The 23,455-nt window shown below is 32.3% G+C and overlaps 1 protein-coding gene across 1 annotated transcript; it reads right to left on the reverse strand.

The window, feature by feature from the left end:
• Positions 1-5,956: 5,956 nt before the first annotated feature.
• Positions 5,957-22,769, reverse strand: LOC143916620 (kinesin-like protein KIF18A). Its single transcript, XM_077437808.1, is given in 7 exon segments — positions 5,957-5,960; positions 6,399-6,595; positions 18,216-18,449; positions 20,159-20,235; positions 20,696-20,764; positions 22,242-22,370; positions 22,373-22,769. Coding segments are annotated over 7 exon segments (1,107 nt in total).
• Between the last annotated feature and the right edge of the window lie 686 nt (positions 22,770-23,455).

The raw sequence follows: 23,455 nt of genomic DNA on the forward strand, positions 1-23,455 counted from the left end.
TTGGTGACTCATCCAAAGTCAACAAGGGTTTCTTTAGCAGAGCCGGTTTATTATCTAGTTCAGGGCAGTTGCTTATCTGCCTTCGTCCCGCGGTCGCCAGCTTCAGTTTACCTGCCACTCTAAAAAAAGATACGTTGCTTTTAGTTGTCTGCGTAAAGATCCTTTTGGGGCAGAATAGTCATTCAATATTACTAAAAATATGTATATTAATTCATATTTGGAAAAAAAATATGTAGGGGGGTAGAGCGGACTCTTTGTGCGTTGCTTGTTTTTTTTTTTAATTCACTGTCCCTGATGATAACATGTAAAAACTGATTATTTCAATTTTAATTTAATATAAAAGATTTATTTTAAATTTAATCTGCCCAACGAACTTTTTTAATGGTTACAATATTACTGGTAGACTATGCCACTATTTTTTTGTCTACCGAATCTTGGGTTTTCTCGGGGACTATTTTCAAGCTTTTGTGGAATTCATAGTAATTTCGTGTCGGCCACAATATCGGTCATTCAATTTAGATGGATTTCGTATAAACAGGACGCATGTTTTGGTCGATCTCGTTGCAGAATCCCCCTCTCCACGCTTCGGCAAACCTCAAATGTAATCCTGAAACAGGGATCGCCACCCCTCTAATCAACGCGAGCTCCCGGGTGTCAAACTATCGCCAACACACCCTGTGTTCCACACAAAGACAATATATTTTAGTCGTAGCTAAGCTCCGCCATTGTGTCCACAGACGTGTTAAATTCCTTTCATTGGGAACAACGCGCTCAGAATCCTTTTTAGCGATGCTATAAAAAAAAGCCAGGCAACCGACCAATCATCTTTGACAAAGCAATTTTTTTTAAATTCCCCTCGTTTTTTCCTAAAAAACTGATATTCAGGGCATTTTTGCGTGAAAATGAGGAATCATACTCAATTGAATGAAACCAACCACCATGCTATGCCGCTCATACCATCTGTCGATGAATATTTTTCTTTTTTTTTTCTTGCCGATGAAAGATCTTTCAACTAAAGGTAAAAAAATTCGGGTGTGACCAACCTATGACTTTATCTATGTATTTGAGGAATATAAGAAAGTCACAAAACAAAATTCTATATTGAACCGTACAGACACAATCACACATACCGGCAGCATTATGAAATACAAATTGAGCGCAAATGTATGGAAACTTGCACAAGACAAAAGTTCTACTTCCGGTTGTCGGATTTTGTTCAATTTTTTTTCATTACTTAAAATCACTAACAGTATTATACACAATAAATATTAAAAATATTAAAATAATTTAAAAGGTCAAAATAAAATAATGAAATATTGTTTTAAAAAAATACTACTTGGTGTGGACAGAGTAATGGGCACAACATTTTTGACCTTTCTAAGAGGAAAAAATCCCACTTTCGGTTTATAAAATTTAATGATTTTTTTTGATTTTCATTACATTAATACAAGAATTATATTTGAATTTTTTCGTGAAGAACACACATGTTTAAGGGGTCGAAAAAAATAGTGGAAGAAAAATCGAACAAGAGTAAACAGCCACTTTCGGTTGAAGGATGCTTACCAAATTTTATACATAACGTAATATCAAGATATTACGTTTAAACTTTTAGATATGAAATTTCAGTTCAATAAACTAAAAGGTTTTTAAGAAAAACATAAAAAAACCTCGATTCTCTAGAGTAAAAGTACTACTTCCTGTTCAGATAAAAATATTTAAAATATATAAAGTTATAAAGATTATTAGTTTTATTACATATAAAAAAATTTAAATCCGATTGAGTTAGTGGTTTGGGAGATAATCGAATTCAAAAACTTCAAAAAAGAGGAATCCTACATATGTATGTAAAAGGGGAGGTACCATTTATAGTAAACTTAAAAATTTGAAAAAAATTTACGTCGTGTCGATAAGAATTTCAGGAGCCGACACTAAGTTTCAGTTCGATAGGACTAATGGTGTTCAAAAAATCCTCAAAATACACAGACAAATACATGAAAATGCGATCAGTAATCGATTCTGAGTTCGAATCAGTCAAAATCTCGAGTTCGAATTTTCGCATGATCACAAAACTTCATCTATTGTTACTACGTACATAGATAAAGTAAAAATCTGTATATAATTTTGAAGCTCAAGTTTTTGGATTACTAGAATTTGAATTTTGTCATTTTGTCAAGTTGCAAAACTGTCAAAATTTAGATCTTTCATCGCCGGGGTGGAATTTTCTGACACACAATCAGATATATATGATATTTCCAAAGCGTAATATTGCCGATTGGTATCTGCGACGTGAAAGCGGTAATGCGATCTTATCACAGACGCATTAGCGGTCATTTGGGATGCTGAGCCGATGGCGTTGAAAATGGGGAAATGGCTGATCCGAGGGGGATAACGATCCGCCATTACAACTTTCAAATTACAGGTTATATGTAACCCAACTTCACAATACAATTTTATTTTCTTCAAATAAAATCAACGAAAATTCATTTACCGATTCATACATACATACATACATACATAGCTTCAAAATTATTCCGAACTTTTTGGATATTTAATTTTTGTCTTCCCCTCGAAACATCGTTAACGCTCTATCCATTCATACCATTTAACAAGTACAATGAAGCCCCAACTACCCGCCTTGGCTTTTTACATGTTGCATCAAAATTGGGGTGATCATCCCTAAATTTACTGCACGCGCCAATCACACCGATAAACAAAATGTATTGCATAAAATTCGACTACGAGCAAATAACAAGTGCATACGTTGAAGTATAACTGTCTCAGTCGTCTATTTAGTTATTAATTAAATAATAGTATTGTTTAAATAGATATAATAATTAATATAAAAAAAAGTTTTTTAAAAACATACCTCTTGTATAATTTGTATATGAAATTATTATTTTGAATAAAAACACCAATATTTTTTTTTTACTACCGCCATCTATGTATAAAATTAATGACCACCAACTGTCACCGAGATTAAAAATCTTCGGACCTGAAATGATTCTTATACGATATTTTATCTCTATGGCGGAGGAGGCTCCATTTACTTATATTGATGACCAAAATGAGCAATATGGCAAAGTATGAAAACGATCGGATAAGAGCCAAACTTTTTCCTGAATGGTAATCGTAAGTGAAACGTAAAGGAGGTATGTAAAAAATGCCACTAAGCCTAGACGAGAGTTTTTAATTATATTTATTTTGTTGCATTTATTTTATTTTATTTTTACATAGATATATACCACGAAGGCTTGACAGGAAGACCCCAATGCGCCTTCCTAGACAATTAATTATAAACAATGCAGCATTTTATTATAACATAAATCACTGTATTTCCAGAAGCTGAAGAACATGAAATAACAATTAATTAATTAGTCCATTGAGACATCTACGGATTTAGATTTTGTACATAATTTTTAAAAATTATACACACAATAAATACAGAAGATTTTTTCCAACAGGAAAGATGATTTTTTGCCAATTTTGAGGAACCGTTTCAACAATGATCACGTAAAATTGGCAAACTCTGATAAGAAACGATCGACAAATACCCGCAAATCTAACCAGCAGTATGTGGGATCGAACCCACTGATCATTTGGTGTAAACATACACGCTACCATTAAGCCATACTGCTGACTAAACTTTGGCATCGAATACTAAAATTTTGCATAATATGTTATGTACTTGGAGAGTAATGAAACGTTGCATATTTAGTATAACGAGCAGAAAGTAAAACAAAGGTGTAGGTGAAAGATATGGCTAGAATGATTACACGACATCTCGTTCACCGAAAACTCGTTCACAGACATTCTTGAGGTTATTTATCTGGAGCGAGCTGATGATGGATTTGCCTTTGTGTAAACGAAGACATATGAGATCATCGACCTCGATTTAAGATAGTACAAGTTGTGCTATATTCCTACAAGATGGTTCAGTATTATATTTCTGAAATTATTATGCAAATCATTGGCAGTTACTTCATTTGTCATTTATCATTACCCAGTAGCATAGACTAGTGGTTCCGATGTAGAAAAACGCACATGCTGTCCCTTACACCACCTCTCGACCAATAGCATTTCGTGCAGACAATAGAACATTGTATGTTCGAAATGAGGTGTAAGACTTCAGTGGATGGGCTATAGCAGAGTTTCCCAAACTATGTTCCGTGGAACACCACTATTCCGCTGAACCTGAATAGGTGTTCCGCGACAATTTGGGAAGGTTTTATACACTGCGACACATTTAAAGATCTTCTATTTCATATTGAATAATTCAACAAAACAAAATAATTCAGGATAAAATTTTATTGAAGTTTTAACAAATCCTTGATTGGTTGATAAAACTTACATATTTGGCAGATTTTTTTACCAAGTGCAATGAAGTTTATTTATCATTAAAAGGAAAAAGTATTACAATTTTTAATTCAAGAGATAAAATTTGGATTTCATTTAGTTGAATCTAATAATTTTAATACTTTTCCTGCCTTACATGAATGTTTGAAAGAATTAAATTTTAAAGTAGACGAAGAAGTTTCCTAACTATTTTTAGAACACCCATATAACTTGAAAACAACTCTTGCAATATTTTCCGAAAACTAGGAAGGACGATTCCTGAGTTCGGAATCCATTCTTCGTGACAGCTAAACCAGTAGGCTAAGCGCCTCAAAAATCGAATTGATTTAATTATTGACAGATTTGAAACAAATATACAAACATCAGCCTTTAAATGATTTCTGGGTGAGTTTGTCAGAAGATTACCCCAATTTTTCCAAACAAGCCATTATTGTTTTACTTCCGTTTTCTAAAACTTATTTATACGAAGCGAGATTTTCTTATTATGCTGCAACGAAGTCAAAGTGTATGAACAGGCTCGACGTTCCACCAAATATTAGAATGCAACTTACCAAATATTGTGCCTGATATCAAGAAGATATGCAATTCAAGGACTTAAATCATCAAAGTCATTAAGTGCTTTATTTATTCATATTTTTATGTTCATATTATATTATAGTTATTTATTTAAGTATTTTTCAATAGGTATTTTTTTAACAGTTCTGATATATTTTCCGCATATGAAAAATACCTATATCTATTTTAAGTTTGGCCCTAGGAATTACCCAACCTAAAAATAAGCTAAGTGTTCCGTCAAAATTTCCGGGTTCGCCAAGAGTTACATTGCAGAAAAAGTTTGGGAAACCCAACAAATCCCACCGATTGCTGCTGGCCAGACCTTGGATTTATGACTTCAGGTCGATCGTTTCCTATCAGAGTTTTCCAAAGTATCTGTTTTTCATTGAAACGGTTCCAACAAATTGACAACCTTGCCCATTTTCTCGCAAATTTCAAATTTCGTTGAATTGTAAATTTAGCCATAGATGTATTTGTGGATATTAAGTGATATTTGTATTAGCTTTCTATAATACTTACATTACTTTGTACAATGTTTGACGATAGATGTCGTGTTTAATGTAATAATATATATGGGTGCATACCTGTAAAATAAATAAGTAAAAATAACTAATATGTTTAGCCAAAGTGGCGCATTAGATAACTCATATTTAAAAAATATTAAATAAATAATAATAATTAAATCAACTCTTGTGAGCAAATTCAGAACGATTCTTTATGCAACTGTCTAAACAAATTTATGAGAAGTGAGTGATTTGTGCAAAATGAGGCAATCGTCAATTTAATGAAAATTATATTTCTTAAAACCAAGCTGTCACATCCCGCTATGAATATAAGAAAAACCTATCGAAATAAACATTTATACTTTTAATATCATATAGGAATGGTTATGAAAGGATAATTATTCAATAATAATCTTAAATTACAAATACAATTTTACAATACATTTCAGTTAAATGTCAAATTATAAATGTTAGTTCTCAAATTTACATTAAATTACAGAAAAGAAATTGCTATAACCTGTTGACCAATTTAATTTGCCACAGTGTCAACTAAAATTTAATAATAAAACAATTACAAAGCAAAAACTACATTATGTGTACTGTACATATAACAAAAATTTTAAAATCACACTAAAACATTTAAAATGTATAATATAATTATATAGGCAAATCCAATTGCTAAAACATTGTAATATCTAATATTAAATAATATAATTTATATACAAATACATGTATAATAAGAAACATTATAATCTCAATTACAATAATATTACAACATATTCAGATTGACTGTTTTTGTCACAGCCATGACCATTCAACATTATAAACGTGTCTTCTTGTAAGTTGTTCATTGCGCTATTAGGTTCAACCTACATACATATGTGGAATTTAAAACGTCCTTAGACAATAAATTTTCATTTATTTACCAAGGAAAACCTCGTTTTCACCACCGCTTAAAATAATACAATAAAATATACAGTAACTTGCCTGTACGGAATGAACTTCGCCCCATCGGCTAATTGATTGATACAATTACCGAGCGACAATAAACTGCGATTTATATTGGCTCCTACTTTGAAACGATTTCCTTTTGCAACCGGTAGCAGAAGCTCGCTCAAATCAATCATAGATAATTTAACAATTTTGGCTTGATTCGTTGCTTTGGTTCTCATTTTCACGTACACCTACAATAAAATGAAAATTTATTGATATAAACGTATCGTGAGAGCTGACATTTGATTCAATAACATACCTGAAAAACGGTTACACGACAATTGGTGCAAGTCCAAAATGTTCAACGACAAAATGTACCCGAAAATTAGTGCACTGACAAAATGTACCCGCGACAAAATGTACCCGCGACAAAATGTACCCGCGACAAAATGTTTAAGCGACAAAATGTTCAAAAATGTTCAAAATGTTCAACCGTATCCAATATTTACGTATTTAAATTGAAAAAAAAACTTTCCGAGCGTATGAACTCCAGATTACATTGCATTAGTTTATATGGCAGGGCTTCTCAACCGTCTCCAAAATTTACTTTATTTCAAATGAATAATTTACTTTTTATCGTACACATCGCGGGCGTTATTAAATTAGTATAAATGACAGGGGTTCTCAACCGTATCCAATATTTACGTATTTAAATTGAAAAAAAAAACTTTCCGAGCGTATGAACTCCAGATTACATTGCATTAGTTTATATGGCAGGGCTTCTCAACCGTCTCCAAAATTTACTTTATTTCAAATGAATAATTTACTTTTTATCGTACACATCGCGGGCGTTATTAAATTAGTATAAATGACAGGGGTTCTCAACCGTATCCAATATTTACGTATTTAAATTGAAAAAAAAAACTTTCCGAGCGTATGAACTCCAGATTACATTGCATTAGTTTATATGGCAGGGCTTCTCAACCGTCTCCAAAATTTTCTTTATTTCAAATGAATAATTTACTTTTTATCGTACACATCGCGGGCGTTATTAAATTAGTATAAATGACAGGGGTTCTCAACCGTATCCAATATTTACGTATTTAAATTGAAAAAAAAAACTTTCCGAGCGTATGAACTCCAGATTACATTGCATTAGTTTATATGGCAGGGCTTCTCAACCGTCTCCAAAATTTTCTTTATTTCAAATGAATAATTTACTTTTTATCGTACACATCGCGGGCGTTATTAAATTAGTATAAATGTCAGGGGTTCTCAACCGTATCCAATATTTTCTTATTTAAATTGAAAAAAAAAACTTTCTGAGCGTATGAACTGCAGATTACATTGCATTAGTTTATATGGCAGGGCTTTTCAACCGTAATATAAAATCTTATAATGAAAATAAATAAATAAAAGCCAAAATTACAAATCTTTTCTTCATATGAAATAAGTTGTATTCAGTTGAAAACAAAACAAAAATCATTTAAACATAATATGAGCATACAAAATAGATAAAGAAAAAAGATCATCATTTGACATGTATTTTTAAAATCATTTTTAAATTTATTACTTAATTTTGTAATAATATTTATTTTAATAAATAAACAATATTCAATTAAAATAATACATCATTAATTGTAAGATTAAAAGTGATCTGCTCTCAAATAATGGAATCATCATAGTTCGAACTGTTGAAATGCACATGTCATTAAATTTAAAACATTAAAACACAAAATTTATCAATTTTCAGATTAAAACTTTCAGATTAAACAGAAATTATGATGTATTCTCTTATATTTTATAAAAACTTCCATAATGCATCCTCTTCAACACCTTGATTTTGCAAAACCCGTGTTCGTGTGTCAACAGCAACATTTCCTTTTAGCAATTCTAAATCCATGTACATATGTATGTCAAAAAACTATCAAATTTTAACATGTGAATTTAGAGATCACTATTCATTTAAGCTGATTTCCCTCATTTTATGTATCCTCAAGTGTGTATGGTCAATGGTTCAAAGAATGTTTTCTTTCGAAGTTTTGGGTGGTTTTAGATAAAAAAGCCAATAAATTTCACTAAACGTCTTTTAAGTTTTGAATGTGCTCAGATTACTATTCGAGTGTTAGAACGAGATTCTGCTCACAATATTTGGAATACAAAATTTTATGTGATATTTTAGTCAAAATATTTTTTAATTGTACTCGAAAAACAATGTTTATATCAATCAAAGTGCCAGGGTGGCGATTTGATTTAAAAGTTATATTATTAAAATTTCTAGTCATAACAATAAAACAATAACAACAAAATATTTCTTAACAATAACAATAAAACTTGACTCTTTGTTGTTTTCGAGAAAGTTACAACCAACAGCCGCAATATTTCCGGGTAAGTTTAAGAAATAAATACTCATTTGAAACGACATATGCCATTCATAAATAAACAGACAAAGCTGTTTTTTGCGTAAAGGGCTGTAGTGCACACAATATTGACTGTGACTAATTACTACTTTTTATGTACGTACGTATCTCCCCCCCAAAAAAAAAAAAAACACTCATAGCTTTCATAGCTTTATACACTCGAAATTCATAGCTTTGTTATAAAAAATTGTGCAATCTTTTAAAACAATGCATCTGTACCAAATCTAAAATCAAACAATATAGATTAATAGGCGATTAAATTTAATAAAACCAAATACAACCTTACCTTAACATTTTAATTCATACGTTCTTCTCTCGCCTTTACTCTTCTTTGAATTGGGCGACTTCATGTTTTCGTTTTTTGGAGCAGCTATTTTTCCCCTTTTATATAATTATATAGTTCAATGCACGACATTTTATAATACATACACTTTTTTATAACACGCTTTTCACTGTGTCAATATAATGCGAATTGCGCTCATCTGTTCAGTGAGCTTTATGTAATTAATGAGAACACACGTTCAACATAGGCATTTTGCGATGGGATGGTGAACAAGTATTGTTAACTTGATAACCTTATTAGAACTTTATAATACCAGAGAAATTATAAATTTATTACATAGATATATGTATATTTTTCTATAATAAATGTGATCGAGCTTATCAACTGTGAATAGCTAAAAATTATTATTCTAATGCTACAAACCGAAGTTGAAGAGGACATTGAAGAGATTTCGAACCCACCATTTGCCTATTGTCCTAGGGTTTTACGCAAAGAAAAAAATGCATTCAATAGCCTCTAACATGAGGGTAGTAAAATTTTATAACCCATTTGTCTTTTTACATATTTTCGTCCATTTGTGTAGACAATTCATCTGTCAATCATAGAACTAATTTCAAAATATATTATTGTTTTGCCATCTCTATTCAACGCGCGTGATTTTTTTTACATTTACATTTTAATTGCATTTTACATCAATCGTGTGTCTTTTACATGTCAAAATGAAATTTTGTATGCAACTCTTACGCATAATAGTTAGTTGTAAATGATGCAATATTAATGTGAAACATAAAGGAGGTATGTAAAAATAATTTTAGCTGGGGATTAAGGAACCCGTTGCCCAAAAAAAAAAGGTTGACTATTGTAAATTTCTAATGTCTGCCTTTTTTACATACCTCCTTTTTTCTCCAATACAATGTCCGATTCATACATTTGTTTTTTGTTAAACACTAAGTAAAATCTCTCCATCATAAATCCTAATAGTCGTAATTCGAGACTTGATTGTAAAATAATACATTAAATTTATCTAAATTAATATTTGATATTCTTGCCTTATAATTGTATAATGAAATATTAATTTTAAAAAAAACTTTCATTTTACATATAGCTTGCGAATGTACACTAGAAGACTTATTTGCAGAAGAAATAAAATAATTGCATTTTTAAACAAAATTTTGGAAAAAAATTATGTGAATTTGATTTAGAGACGCCGTAAAGGTCACATTCAATGTTAAAACTCGAAGTACACGTGACCGCTGGCTGGGAACTGTTTTATCAAAATAAAACGTGGCGATCAACGTTTATTTATTTATATATTATCTTAGCTATCAAGCTAATTTTAAAATTACTTAACTCTAAAATTTATAATTATCTTATATGTACTGTCCCTCACAGAGGTCTTCGGTGTTAAACTAATTCAATGACATACGCTTAAAAACTAAATTATTCATTTGAAATAAAGAAAATTTTGGAGACGGTTGAGAAGCCCTGCCATATAAACTAATGCAATGTAATCTGCAGTTCATACGCTCGGAAAGTTTTTTTTTTCAATTTAAATACGTAAATATTGGATACGGTTGAGAACCCCTGTCATTTATACTAATTTAATAACGCCCGCGATGTGTACGATAAAAAGTAAATTATTCATTTGAAATAAAGAAAATTTTGGAGACGGTTGAGAAGCCCTGCCATATAAACTAATGCAATGTAATCTGCAGTTCATACGCTCGGAAAGTTTTTTTTTTCAATTTAAATACGTAAATATTGGATACGGTTGAGAACCCCTGTCATTTATACTAATTTAATAACGCCCGCGATGTGTACGATAAAAAGTAAATTATTCATTTGAAATAAAGAAAATTTTGGAGACGGTTGAGAAGCCCTGCCATATAAACTAATGCAATGTAATCTGCAGTTCATACGCTCGGAAAGTTTTTTTTTTCAATTTAAATACGTAAATATTGGATACGGTTGAGAACCCCTGTCATTTATACTAATTTAATAACGCCCGCGATGTGTACGATAAAAAGTAAATTATTCATTTGAAATAAAGAAAATTTTGGAGACGGTTGAGAAGCCCTGCCATATAAACTAATGCAATGTAATCTGCAGTTCATACGCTCGGAAAGTTTTTTTTTTCAATTTAAATACGTAAATATTGGATACGGTTGAGAACCCCTGTCATTTATACTAATTTAATAACGCCCGCGATGTGTACGATAAAAAGTAAATTATTCATTTGAAATAAAGAAAATTTTGGAGACGGTTGAGAAGCCCTGCCATATAAACTAATGCAATGTAATCTGCAGTTCATACGCTCGGAAAGTTTTTTTTTTCAATTTAAATACGTAAATATTGGATACGGTTGAGAACCCCTGTCATTTATACTAATTTAATAACGCCCGCGATGTGTACGATAAAAAGTAAATTATTCATTTGAAATAAAGTAAATTTTGGAGACGGTTGAGAAGCCCTGCCATATAAACTAATGCAATGTACAGGTCTATTAGCTACAGAAGGCGCGTGTACAGTACTCATACAAATGCATTTTTCATATACAGGCTGTTATTTATATATTTTATTTCAACCGATCGTGTAATGTTTTTAAGATCTATGATATAATTTGGGTGGCATATTTATTTAATATTTTAATACGTACCACGAATAAAATGATAAATAGCATTTTTTTAAATTATAAGTAAAACAAACGTACGTATGCAAAAATTAATACGAATTAAAAAATGAGAAAAAAATATAAAATATAAATTATATTAAACAGGAAATAAGTGATTTTAAAAGTGTTCGAATTTTGATAATAATGCAGTCCTTTTCATTATTATGTATAGACATTCTTCTTTGTCGGCTAGTATTAAGTCCCGACCGTTACAAAGATTATAAAATAAATTCGCAAAGAAAGCGCTACACTTTGTTGTTTATTTGCTCACTTCAAATTTGTTTACTGTTGGGTGCCTAGACCATCAAAATATTTTTTCATTATTTTGCATAGAATTGTTTGTCGGCTTCAGAATTTTGTAGCTAAGTCAGAACTTGTCATAAATAATAATAAAATAAACTTACAAAAAAAATATTGCGGCGATCTTTGGATAATGCCGCAGTACATTTACACCCAGAAAGTCTACCCGAACCGGAAGTGTTTCTAATCTAAATAAATACATTGTTCATTTTATAATCTTATTTTTGAATTTCAATTTCAAACTTTTCTATTATAAGACTTTACTTTTACTACTCTACTACTAAACGTACTTCTAGTTTTACTAACCTTTTCTGATTTTCTTTAATTCGTTACTTCTTTGCTCGTTTTGGATAGTCTTCTGTTTCTATACAATGTCGTATCATAATTCTTCTACGCCACTTAATTCTCCATCACTTGAAGAATCCATATATTCGCTATCAGAATATTCTACTTTTATAATTTCAATGAAATTGTCCGTTAAATTATCGAGTTTTGGTTCCAGTTCAATAAATTTTTCTTCATGTTTCCAAGATTTTGTGAGCTTCCAAGATTTTATCAAGTACAAACTCTTGATGATTTTGTTTATTGTTTTTTATTATAGGATATAGGTTGTGTCGTTGATGGCTCCGATATTGAAGGTTGCGATGTTGGCGGTTTATTAGCCACCACAAATTGATTTCGTACTTCACAAACAATTCGCTGAACACTTCTTTTAGAAACACCAGTCGCTTCCGCAGTTGAAGCATATAAATTTTTCATAAAACTATTTCTTTCGTCAGTTTCACTATTCAATACACAATCCATGAAATAGTTGAAAACATTATACACAATTTCGCGAGATTGTCCCGTTAGTGTTTTCCCAGATCCAATTTTATTACAAAGCATTTTATTATCATATATCCACTAATTCTAATGAACTAACTCCAATTAACCAATTAGCAAACAATATAAGAACGCGTTACGTCAGTTTGTGGGGGTTGATCGGTGACTGACCAGTGAAACTGGAAAAAATCACCTTGTAGTGCACACTTGATCACTGAGCAAAAATCACCGAGCAATACAAAAAATAATTGTTGTTTCTGTCATGCTCGGAAAGTGGGTGCGTATGAAAGGGACCAACTGATTGTCCTAGAAAACAGATACAAAAAATCTTATTCATATCTTCACGGATACAATATACGTGTTTGTATTGGTACGTGCCAGCTTTCGTTGCACGAGCTATAATCTGCAGTTCATACGCTCGGAAAGTTTTTTTTTTCAATTTAAATACGTAAATATTGGATACGGTTGAGAACCCCTGTCATTTATACTAATTTAATAACGCCCGCGATGTGTACGATAAAAAGTAAATTATTCATTTGAAATAAAGAAAATTTTGGAGACGGTTGAGAAGCCCTGCCATATAAACTAATGCAATGTAATCTGCAGTTCATACGCTCGGAAAGTTTTTTTTTTCAATTTAAATACGTAAATATTGGATACGGTTGAGAACCCCTGTCATTTATACTAATTTAATAACGCCCGCGATGTGTACGATAAAAAGTAAATTATTCATTTGAAATAAAGTAAATTTTGGAGACGGTTGAGAAGCCCTGCCATATAAACTAATGCAATGTAATCTGCAGTTCATACGCTCGGAAAGTTTTTTTTTTCAATTTAAATACGTAAATATTGGATACGGTTGAGAACCCCTGTCATTTATACTAATTTAATAACGCCCGCGATGTGTACGATAAAAAGTAAATTATTCATTTGAAATAAAGAAAATTTTGGAGACGGTTGAGAAGCCCTGCCATATAAACTAATGCAATGTAATCTGCAGTTCATACGCTCGGAAAGTTTTTTTTTTCAATTTAAATACGTAAATATTGGATACGGTTGAGAACCCCTGTCATTTATACTAATTTAATAACGCCCGCGATGTGTACGATAAAAAGTAAATTATTCATTTGAAATAAAGAAAATTTTGGAGACGGTTGAGAAGCCCTGCCATATAAACTAATGCAATGTAATCTGCAGTTCATACGCTCGGAAAGTTTTTTTTTTCAATTTAAATACGTAAATATTGGATACGGTTGAGAACCCCTGTCATTTATACTAATTTAATAACGCCCGCGATGTGTACGATAAAAAGTAAATTATTCATTTGAAATAAAGAAAATTTTGGAGACGGTTGAGAAGCCCTGCCATATAAACTAATGCAATGTAATCTGCAGTTCATACGCTCGGAAAGTTTTTTTTTTCAATTTAAATACGTAAATATTGGATACGGTTGAGAACCCCTGTCATTTATACTAATTTAATAACGCCCGCGATGTGTACGATAAAAAGTAAATTATTCATTTGAAATAAAGAAAATTTTGGAGACGGTTGAGAAGCCCTGCCATATAAACTAATGCAATGTAATCTGCAGTTCATACGCTCGGAAAGTTTTTTTTTTCAATTTAAATACGTAAATATTGGATACGGTTGAGAACCCCTGTCATTTATACTAATTTAATAACGCCCGCGATGTGTACGATAAAAAGTAAATTATTCATTTGAAATAAAGAAAATTTTGGAGACGGTTGAGAAGCCCTGCCATATAAACTAATGCAATGTAATCTGCAGTTCATACGCTCGGAAAGTTTTTTTTTTCAATTTAAATACGTAAATATTGGATACGGTTGAGAACCCCTGTCATTTATACTAATTTAATAACGCCCGCGATGTGTACGATAAAAAGTAAATTATTCATTTGAAATAAAGTAAATTTTGGAGACGGTTGAGAAGCCCTGCCATATAAACTAATGCAATGTAATCTGCAGTTCATACGCTCGGAAAGTTTTTTTTTTCAATTTAAATACGTAAATATTGGATACGGTTGAGAACCCCTGTCATTTATACTAATTTAATAACGCCCGCGATGTGTACGATAAAAAGTAAATTATTCATTTGAAATAAAGTAAATTTTGGAGACGGTTGAGAAGCCCTGCCATATAAACTAATGCAATGTAATCTGCAGTTCATACGCTCGGAAAGTTTTTTTTTTCAATTTAAATACGTAAATATTGGATACGGTTGAGAACCCCTGTCATTTATACTAATTTAATAACGCCCGCGATGTGTACGATAAAAAGTAAATTATTCATTTGAAATAAAGAAAATTTTGGAGACGGTTGAGAAGCCCTGCCATATAAACTAATGCAATGTAATCTGCAGTTCATACGCTCGGAAAGTTTTTTTTTTCAATTTAAATACGTAAATATTGGATACGGTTGAGAACCCCTGTCATTTATACTAATTTAATAACGCCCGCGATGTGTACGATAAAAAGTAAATTATTCATTTGAAATAAAGTAAATTTTGGAGACGGTTGAGAAGCCCTGCCATATAAACTAATGCAATGTAATCTGCAGTTCATACGCTCGGAAAGTTTTTTTTTTCAATTTAAATACGTAAATATTGGATACGGTTGAGAACCCCTGTCATTTATACTAATTTAATAACGCCCGCGATGTGTACGATAAAAAGTAAATTATTCATTTGAAATAAAGAAAATTTTGGAGACGGTTGAGAAGCCCTGCCATATAAACTAATGCAATGTAATCTGCAGTTCATACGCTCGGAAAGTTTTTTTTTTCAATTTAAATACGTAAATATTGGATACGGTTGAGAACCCCTGTCATTTATACTAATTTAATAACGCCCGCGATGTGTACGATAAAAAGTAAATTATTCATTTGAAATAAAGAAAATTTTGGAGACGGTTGAGAAGCCCTGCCATATAAACTAATGCAATGTAATCTGCAGTTCATACGCTCGGAAAGTTTTTTTTTTCAATTTAAATACGTAAATATTGGATACGGTTGAGAACCCCTGTCATTTATACTAATTTAATAACGCCCGCGATGTGTACGATAAAAAGTAAATTATTCATTTGAAATAAAGAAAATTTTGGAGACGGTTGAGAAGCCCTGCCATATAAACTAATGCAATGTAATCTGCAGTTCATACGCTCGGAAAGTTTTTTTTTTCAATTTAAATACGTAAATATTGGATACGGTTGAGAACCCCTGTCATTTATACTAATTTAATAACGCCCGCGATGTGTACGATAAAAAGTAAATTATTCATTTGAAATAAAGTAAATTTTGGAGACGGTTGAGAAGCCCTGCCATATAAACTAATGCAATGTAATCTGCAGTTCATACGCTCGGAAAGTTTTTTTTTTCAATTTAAATACGTAAATATTGGATACGGTTGAGAACCCCTGTCATTTATACTAATTTAATAACGCCCGCGATGTGTACGATAAAAAGTAAATTATTCATTTGAAATAAAGAAAATTTTGGAGACGGTTGAGAAGCCCTGCCATATAAACTAATGCAATGTAATCTGCAGTTCATACGCTCGGAAAGTTTTTTTTTTCAATTTAAATACGTAAATATTGGATACGGTTGAGAACCCCTGTCATTTATACTAATTTAATAACGCCCGCGATGTGTACGATAAAAAGTAAATTATTCATTTGAAATAAAGAAAATTTTGGAGACGGTTGAGAAGCCCTGCCATATAAACTAATGCAATGTAATCTGCAGTTCATACGCTCGGAAAGTTTTTTTTTTCAATTTAAATACGTAAATATTGGATACGGTTGAGAACCCCTGTCATTTATACTAATTTAATAACGCCCGCGATGTGTACGATAAAAAGTAAATTATTCATTTGAAATAAAGAAAATTTTGGAGACGGTTGAGAAGCCCTGCCATATAAACTAATGCAATGTAATCTGCAGTTCATACGCTCGGAAAGTTTTTTTTTTCAATTTAAATACGTAAATATTGGATACGGTTGAGAACCCCTGTCATTTATACTAATTTAATAACGCCCGCGATGTGTACGATAAAAAGTAAATTATTCATTTGAAATAAAGAAAATTTTGGAGACGGTTGAGAAGCCCTGCCATATAAACTAATGCAATGTAATCTGCAGTTCATACGCTCGGAAAGTTTTTTTTTTCAATTTAAATACGTAAATATTGGATACGGTTGAGAACCCCTGTCATTTATACTAATTTAATAACGCCCGCGATGTGTACGATAAAAAGTAAATTATTCATTTGAAATAAAGTAAATTTTGGAGACGGTTGAGAAGCCCTGCCATATAAACTAATGCAATGTAATCTGCAGTTCATACGCTCGGAAAGTTTTTTTTTTCAATTTAAATACGTAAATATTGGATACGGTTGAGAACCCCTGTCATTTATACTAATTTAATAACGCCCGCGATGTGTACGATAAAAAGTAAATTATTCATTTGAAATAAAGAAAATTTTGGAGACGGTTGAGAAGCCCTGCCATATAAACTAATGCAATGTAATCTGCAGTTCATACGCTCGGAAAGTTTTTTTTTTCAATTTAAATACGTAAATATTGGATACGGTTGAGAACCCCTGTCATTTATACTAATTTAATAACGCCCGCGATGTGTACGATAAAAAGTAAATTATTCATTTGAAATAAAGAAAATTTTGGAGACGGTTGAGAAGCCCTGCCATATAAACTAATGCAATGTAATCTGCAGTTCATACGCTCGGAAAGTTTTTTTTTTCAATTTAAATACGTAAATATTGGATACGGTTGAGAACCCCTGTCATTTATACTAATTTAATAACGCCCGCGATGTGTACGATAAAAAGTAAATTATTCATTTGAAATAAAGTAAATTTTGGAGACGGTTGAGAAGCCCTGCCATATAAACTAATGCAATGTAATCTGCAGTTCATACGCTCGGAAAGTTTTTTTTTTCAATTAAAATACGTAAATATTGGATACGGTTGAGAACCCCTGACATTTATACTAATTCAATGACATCTTAAAATGATATTCAATGAGTCACAATGACATTCGCTTAAAATGTAATTGTTCAATTTAAATAAGTATATGTTGGTACGGTTGAGAACACCTTTAATTTATAATAATTTAATAACATCCGCGATCTATACGATAAAAAGTACCATATACATCGATAAATATAATACAATAAAAAGTTACTTTTGCCATTAAAATAGGATAATTTAGGATTTTTGAACATTTTGAACATTTTTGAACATTTTGTCGCGGGTACATTTTGTCGCGGGTACATTTTGTCGCGGGTACATTTTGTCAGTGCACTAATTTTCGGGTACATTTTGTCGTTGAACATTTTGGCCTTGCACCAATTGTCGCGTCCCCCTGAAAAACGGCATGACTGCGAGAGCTTTCGGCGTTTGCATCCGTCGGATGTTGTGTTCGATTTTTGTTCCCTTTATCCAACATATCGAGCAATTCCTGAGCAGTGTTAATACTTTTGCTAGACAAATCTGAATTTTGAACACCTTATTTACCATCGTCCCTTAGATGTAAGGAACCGGACGGTTGGAGTAAATCGTAGACGTTTTCATTATAGATCTAAAAGATAAATTATAAAATTAGAATCGACGGTAAAATTCTATTATGAAAAACAGTGTTTTCCAAACTAACAACATGCTCATACATATTTAGTGTTTTTATAAAGTTTAAAACAGGGCTGTGGAGTCAAGAGTCAAAGTTGGAGTCGGAGCATTTCAAGCAGTGTCAAAGTTGTAAAAAATAAACCGACTCCGACTCCTGTTTATTACAGTATGTGTTTACTAGTCCACTAATAAATTGAAATTTAATCATTTCTTTGTAAAAATCATGAATTTAACCCTACCGTGCATGATTTTTTATTTTAAAAATAAAAATATATAGGCTAGTGTGAAATCGTATTTAGATTATGGGAAAAATAATTTTAAAAAGTGGTTGATTCATATATGCATCATCATGCATTCGTTATGTTTATGTAAGTGACGGACTCTCGCTTGCCGTCTCGCTTGCACCAACGCTATCTGGTGTACGCTCACGGAAACTGAACGACAGCTTTTATAACGCAATTACCGCTCGAGTTAGAACGTTTAGATAAAAAAAATATTAAAATAGAAAACCAATCCTTATAAACGTGGTGAAATAAAAAAACTGGCTAAATAAACGCAAAATAGCACGGAGAAAAAATCCGTAAAAAAAATATATTTTTGACTTTTAAAATTCGCTAGACAATTAATTATAAGTATTTTAAAACAATAAAAAATCACAATCAATAGAACATCTGACTATTGATTCCAATACTCACTGTGAGCACAACAATACTAGATTTTGAGTTAAAGACCGCAAAAGCCAACAAACTGTAAAAATCGTGCATTTTTTTAAACGATCACTAACAAACAAAAATCATTATCATATTCGAATTTAGTGGGTCAAATTTAGTAAAGATTGGTTAGTCTCCGCACTGGTAACTCAAAAACGTGATTTTTTGTTACTCGGTGTTATCTAACAATGTCTCCGAAACAATAAAATTATCTTCTTCATCGCTCGAGTTATCTAATTCGTCATCACTGCCGACAGGTATGTTTTTGATTAAGTCAAATAAGGCATCACTATCCAATTGTTCTAAATCTATTCTTTCAAGCCCATTTTTGTATATGAAAGGCAAATCAAATTTAAAAAATATGTAAAAACTTGTATTCTACCAGAAGCACTGTACTATACTGTAAATATACTGTACTGAAGCATATCAAATTGCATGATGATTCATATATGAATCATCCAGTATTTGAGGTATAAGAGAAATGAATACAAATCAACTCAAGACCTTGAAATAATTCTCTAGGATATAAACAATACAATAAAAAAATTTGGACATACCTTGAAGACGTAAAGGAAGTTATTTCTTTGTAAAGTAGCACAAAGTCACTACTCGTGTTGACCAATCGAAACATCGTCACAAAACGGTTAAAAAAGCTTTAGGGATAATTTTTATGATTTAACATCTGGTGAATTGATGGTTCACAATGGAGTTACCATGAATTCAGGTAAAAAAATCTGTATCACAAAAAGTTATATGCAAAAATACAGTGCGGTTCATATATGAATCACCATGCACTGTAGGGTTAAATTAGATTATATATAAAATCATTGAATTGCACGTATTTTGATATGTTTATATATTAGTGCCAATGTTTTTTAATCATCTTCAAATTTTTCGCCTACTACAGTTTAGAAAACAAATATTAAATATTATAATATTATGCAATGTAAAATACCTCTAAATACGACACACATATTTCAATCTCTCGCTCTTGTCGGTGATGTTCAATACATTTGAATATCTCGGGAGTCTCTGGATAACCGACCATCGTGAATGTCTTATACTATTAGTGTTATGCCCGTTGAAATTTCAACGGGTGGATTCGGAAACAAATTGATACATGCTTTAAAATAAAGTCACAATACGAATAGTAATAATTAATTGAAACTGGAACTGAATGTGAATCGGGATCCGGAACTGAAACAGGAATCCGGATCCGGAACTTAAACATGAATCCGGAACCAGCACTGAAACAGGAATCCGGATCCAGAAGTAATCAGGATCTGGAACTAAAACAGTAATCGAGATCGGGAATTGAAAAAGGCATCCGGATCTGAAACTGGAAGTATGAAATAAAAAAAATATTTCGATCAATTAACAATTTAAAAATGCGCAGTACAAGGTAGAATTGAAAAACTCCTATGATAATTGAATATGTGAATTAAACAGCAAATGTGTTACTTGAAATCATGGAAGTGATTGCTGCCCAAACCTTCCCGCGTTGGTACCACAGAGTCGACTTCAACAGCGGCCAACATGAAGTTGTGAATACGAATCCGAACTCCTAACCAATGGGAAGTCAACACGGGGAAACGTATCGTCGTCAAACCCATCGATTCGAGAATGCCCATCTTCGATCCCAAAGTAGAGGAAGAGCCATTCTTCTACCAGGGAGTGCAGCAACCGTCACACAACTATCTGAAGAAAGCTAACAAAGAAATGCAATTTATATTGGACACTGTCTTCGGCGTCCAGGCGACGAACGTAGACGTCTTCAACGAGAGCACCAAAGACATCATTATTGCAATTCAAAACATCAACGATGATCTAATTTTAGCTCAATCTCGCTCTTTAGCTTAATTTTGATATTTAATTTCAATTTTTTAATTTAATTTTTATTTCGATATTTTGTACGCTACTGGTTTTAAAAGTTGGCCTGTGGGCCGTTCGTTGGCTTGGTGCGTACTAGGGTTTCTGACCCGGGTTGACCCGGGACAGACATTCCCGGGAATTTACGGAATTTTTGTTATCCCGTGTCCCGGGAATTTTTATCTCGAATCCCGGGAATTGGATTTAAAAAAATCTTGAAAACATACAACATTTTCACGACTACACGAAGGGAAATAATATATTAAATACACAAAGAATCGTAAAATATTCTCAAAAATTAAAATCGAAGAAAGACGAAGCCTAAAACTGATTTTTTTAACACAAATTTTAAATAATTCTGATTTTATACCCAACAAAACATTCTTTAAATGTTGTAATAAAAGCGAATGTTTATCCTACGGTGAAACTATTGTGAAGCGAGTATATCCTTCTTGTATTGACGATTCCACAATGGAAGAAACTCTTTTAGATTCGGATGAAGATGAAACAATTGTGTTTGTTTGACGATGAATGAAGAATTAAATAAGGAGTTATCTAAGACGAATATACAAAATAACCTCGACTTAAATATAAAAATAAATTAAAATATACATGCTGACAGGAGAAAAAACCGATAATTTAAAAAAATTGTTTTCGTCCCTTTTAACAATAAAACCAACTTCGGCCGAAACTGAAAGAGTTTTTTCCATTGCCGGAAATTTTTGTACCAAATCTAGAATTAGACTATCGGATTCTCATTTAAATATTTTAGTATTCTTAAGAAGCTACTTTAAATAAGTTTACTTTCATAATGAAATTTTTTCGAGTTAATAGATATATTATGTATTGTTTTGTAAATAAATAAATAAAAAATATATTAAATTGAAAAAAATATATACGTGTGTCCCGGAAAAAAAATTTTTTTACGTGTGTCCCGGGATCCGTCCCGTGTCCCGGGAATTGAAAAAGTCCGGGAAATCAGAAACCCTAGTGCGTACGCACCATAATACAATAAAATATACAGGAACTTGCCTATATGGAATGAACTTCGCCCCATCGGTTAATTGATTGATACGATTACCAAGAGATAATAAGCTGCGATTTATATTGGCTCCTTATTTGAAACGATCTCCTTTGCAACCGGTAGCAGAAACAGTTCATCCTTGAACAGTTCATCGTCAGATACGTGATGCCGGGCGTCTCCGGATAGCCGACCATCGTGAAAGTCTTAACAGCTTCTGTAGCTCCGTAGACGAAGACAGAGCAATTATAACCCTCCATGAGCGAGGCGATGATGTTTTGGTGCTCTCGTTGAAGACGTCTACGTTCGTCGCCTGGACGCCGAAGAAAGTGTCGAATATAAATTGCATTTCTTTGTTAGATTTCTTCAGATAGTTGTGTGACGGTTGCTGCACTCCCTGGTAGAAGAATGGCTCTTCCTCTACTTTGGGGTCGAAGATGAGCATCCTCGAATCGATGGGTTTGACGACGATGCGTCTCCCCGTGTCGACTTCCCAATGGTTAGAAGGTCGGATTCGTACGCACACCTTCATGTTGGCCGCTGTTGAAGTCGACTCTGTAGTACCAAAGCGGGAAGGTTTGGGCAGTTGTAAAGAATCCATGGTCTTCACTTTTAGACGTAGCCGACGAGACCTGGGCGAGAAGGCTGCCTTCAGAGACTTCTTCAGCGACGACATGGTGTCGTCGTTTGCTCCGACTCCTCAGAAAATAGTTACTGACTTCGAAAGCATTCAAAATTGCCTAGTGTTGCCACACTACAAAATACGTTGTGATAATAATATGAATTATTTATTTCATTTTAATTCTTTGATGTTTTCGCGGACACTTCAAAATAATTTACACCTCGTCTGGGACACCAATTACACTGTTCGACAAATGACGACTTTTTTGGTTTAGAGACGAGATATGACTTTTCTTTTAGATATATGCCAAGTGAACGCGAATCTGGTAATAAAAAAATATTGATTGGCTCGAGATTCGGAGATATGTGTTTTTAAAATCGCGTGATTTTTCTATATCTTGGTGTTGTTCGGTCGATGTCTTCAAATTTGTCAATTTACTGTTCAAAACGAATATTGGAATCTAAATTCGGATAATTTATCTTTCATTTTTAATACTTTTTTGCTTTCAAATTTCTCAAGACTGCTCAAATCATAATGTTGAAGAAACCAGAAAAGTCACCCGAACAAGTAACATCATACAGACCAATATACTTGTTGCCTGCGATCTCTAAGCTATTCGAAAAACTATTATTAAAAAGACTCAAGCCCTTAATCGATGTTCCCGACTTCCAATTTGGATTTAGGTCGAAACATTCTACCATCGATCAAGTGCACCGTGTTATTTCAAAAATAGAGCAATC

The sequence above is a fragment of the Arctopsyche grandis genome, chromosome 1, assembly GCF_051622035.1.
Source record: "Arctopsyche grandis isolate Sample6627 chromosome 1, ASM5162203v2, whole genome shotgun sequence".
In the NCBI taxonomy this organism is placed as follows: Eukaryota; Metazoa; Arthropoda; class Insecta; order Trichoptera; family Hydropsychidae; genus Arctopsyche; species Arctopsyche grandis.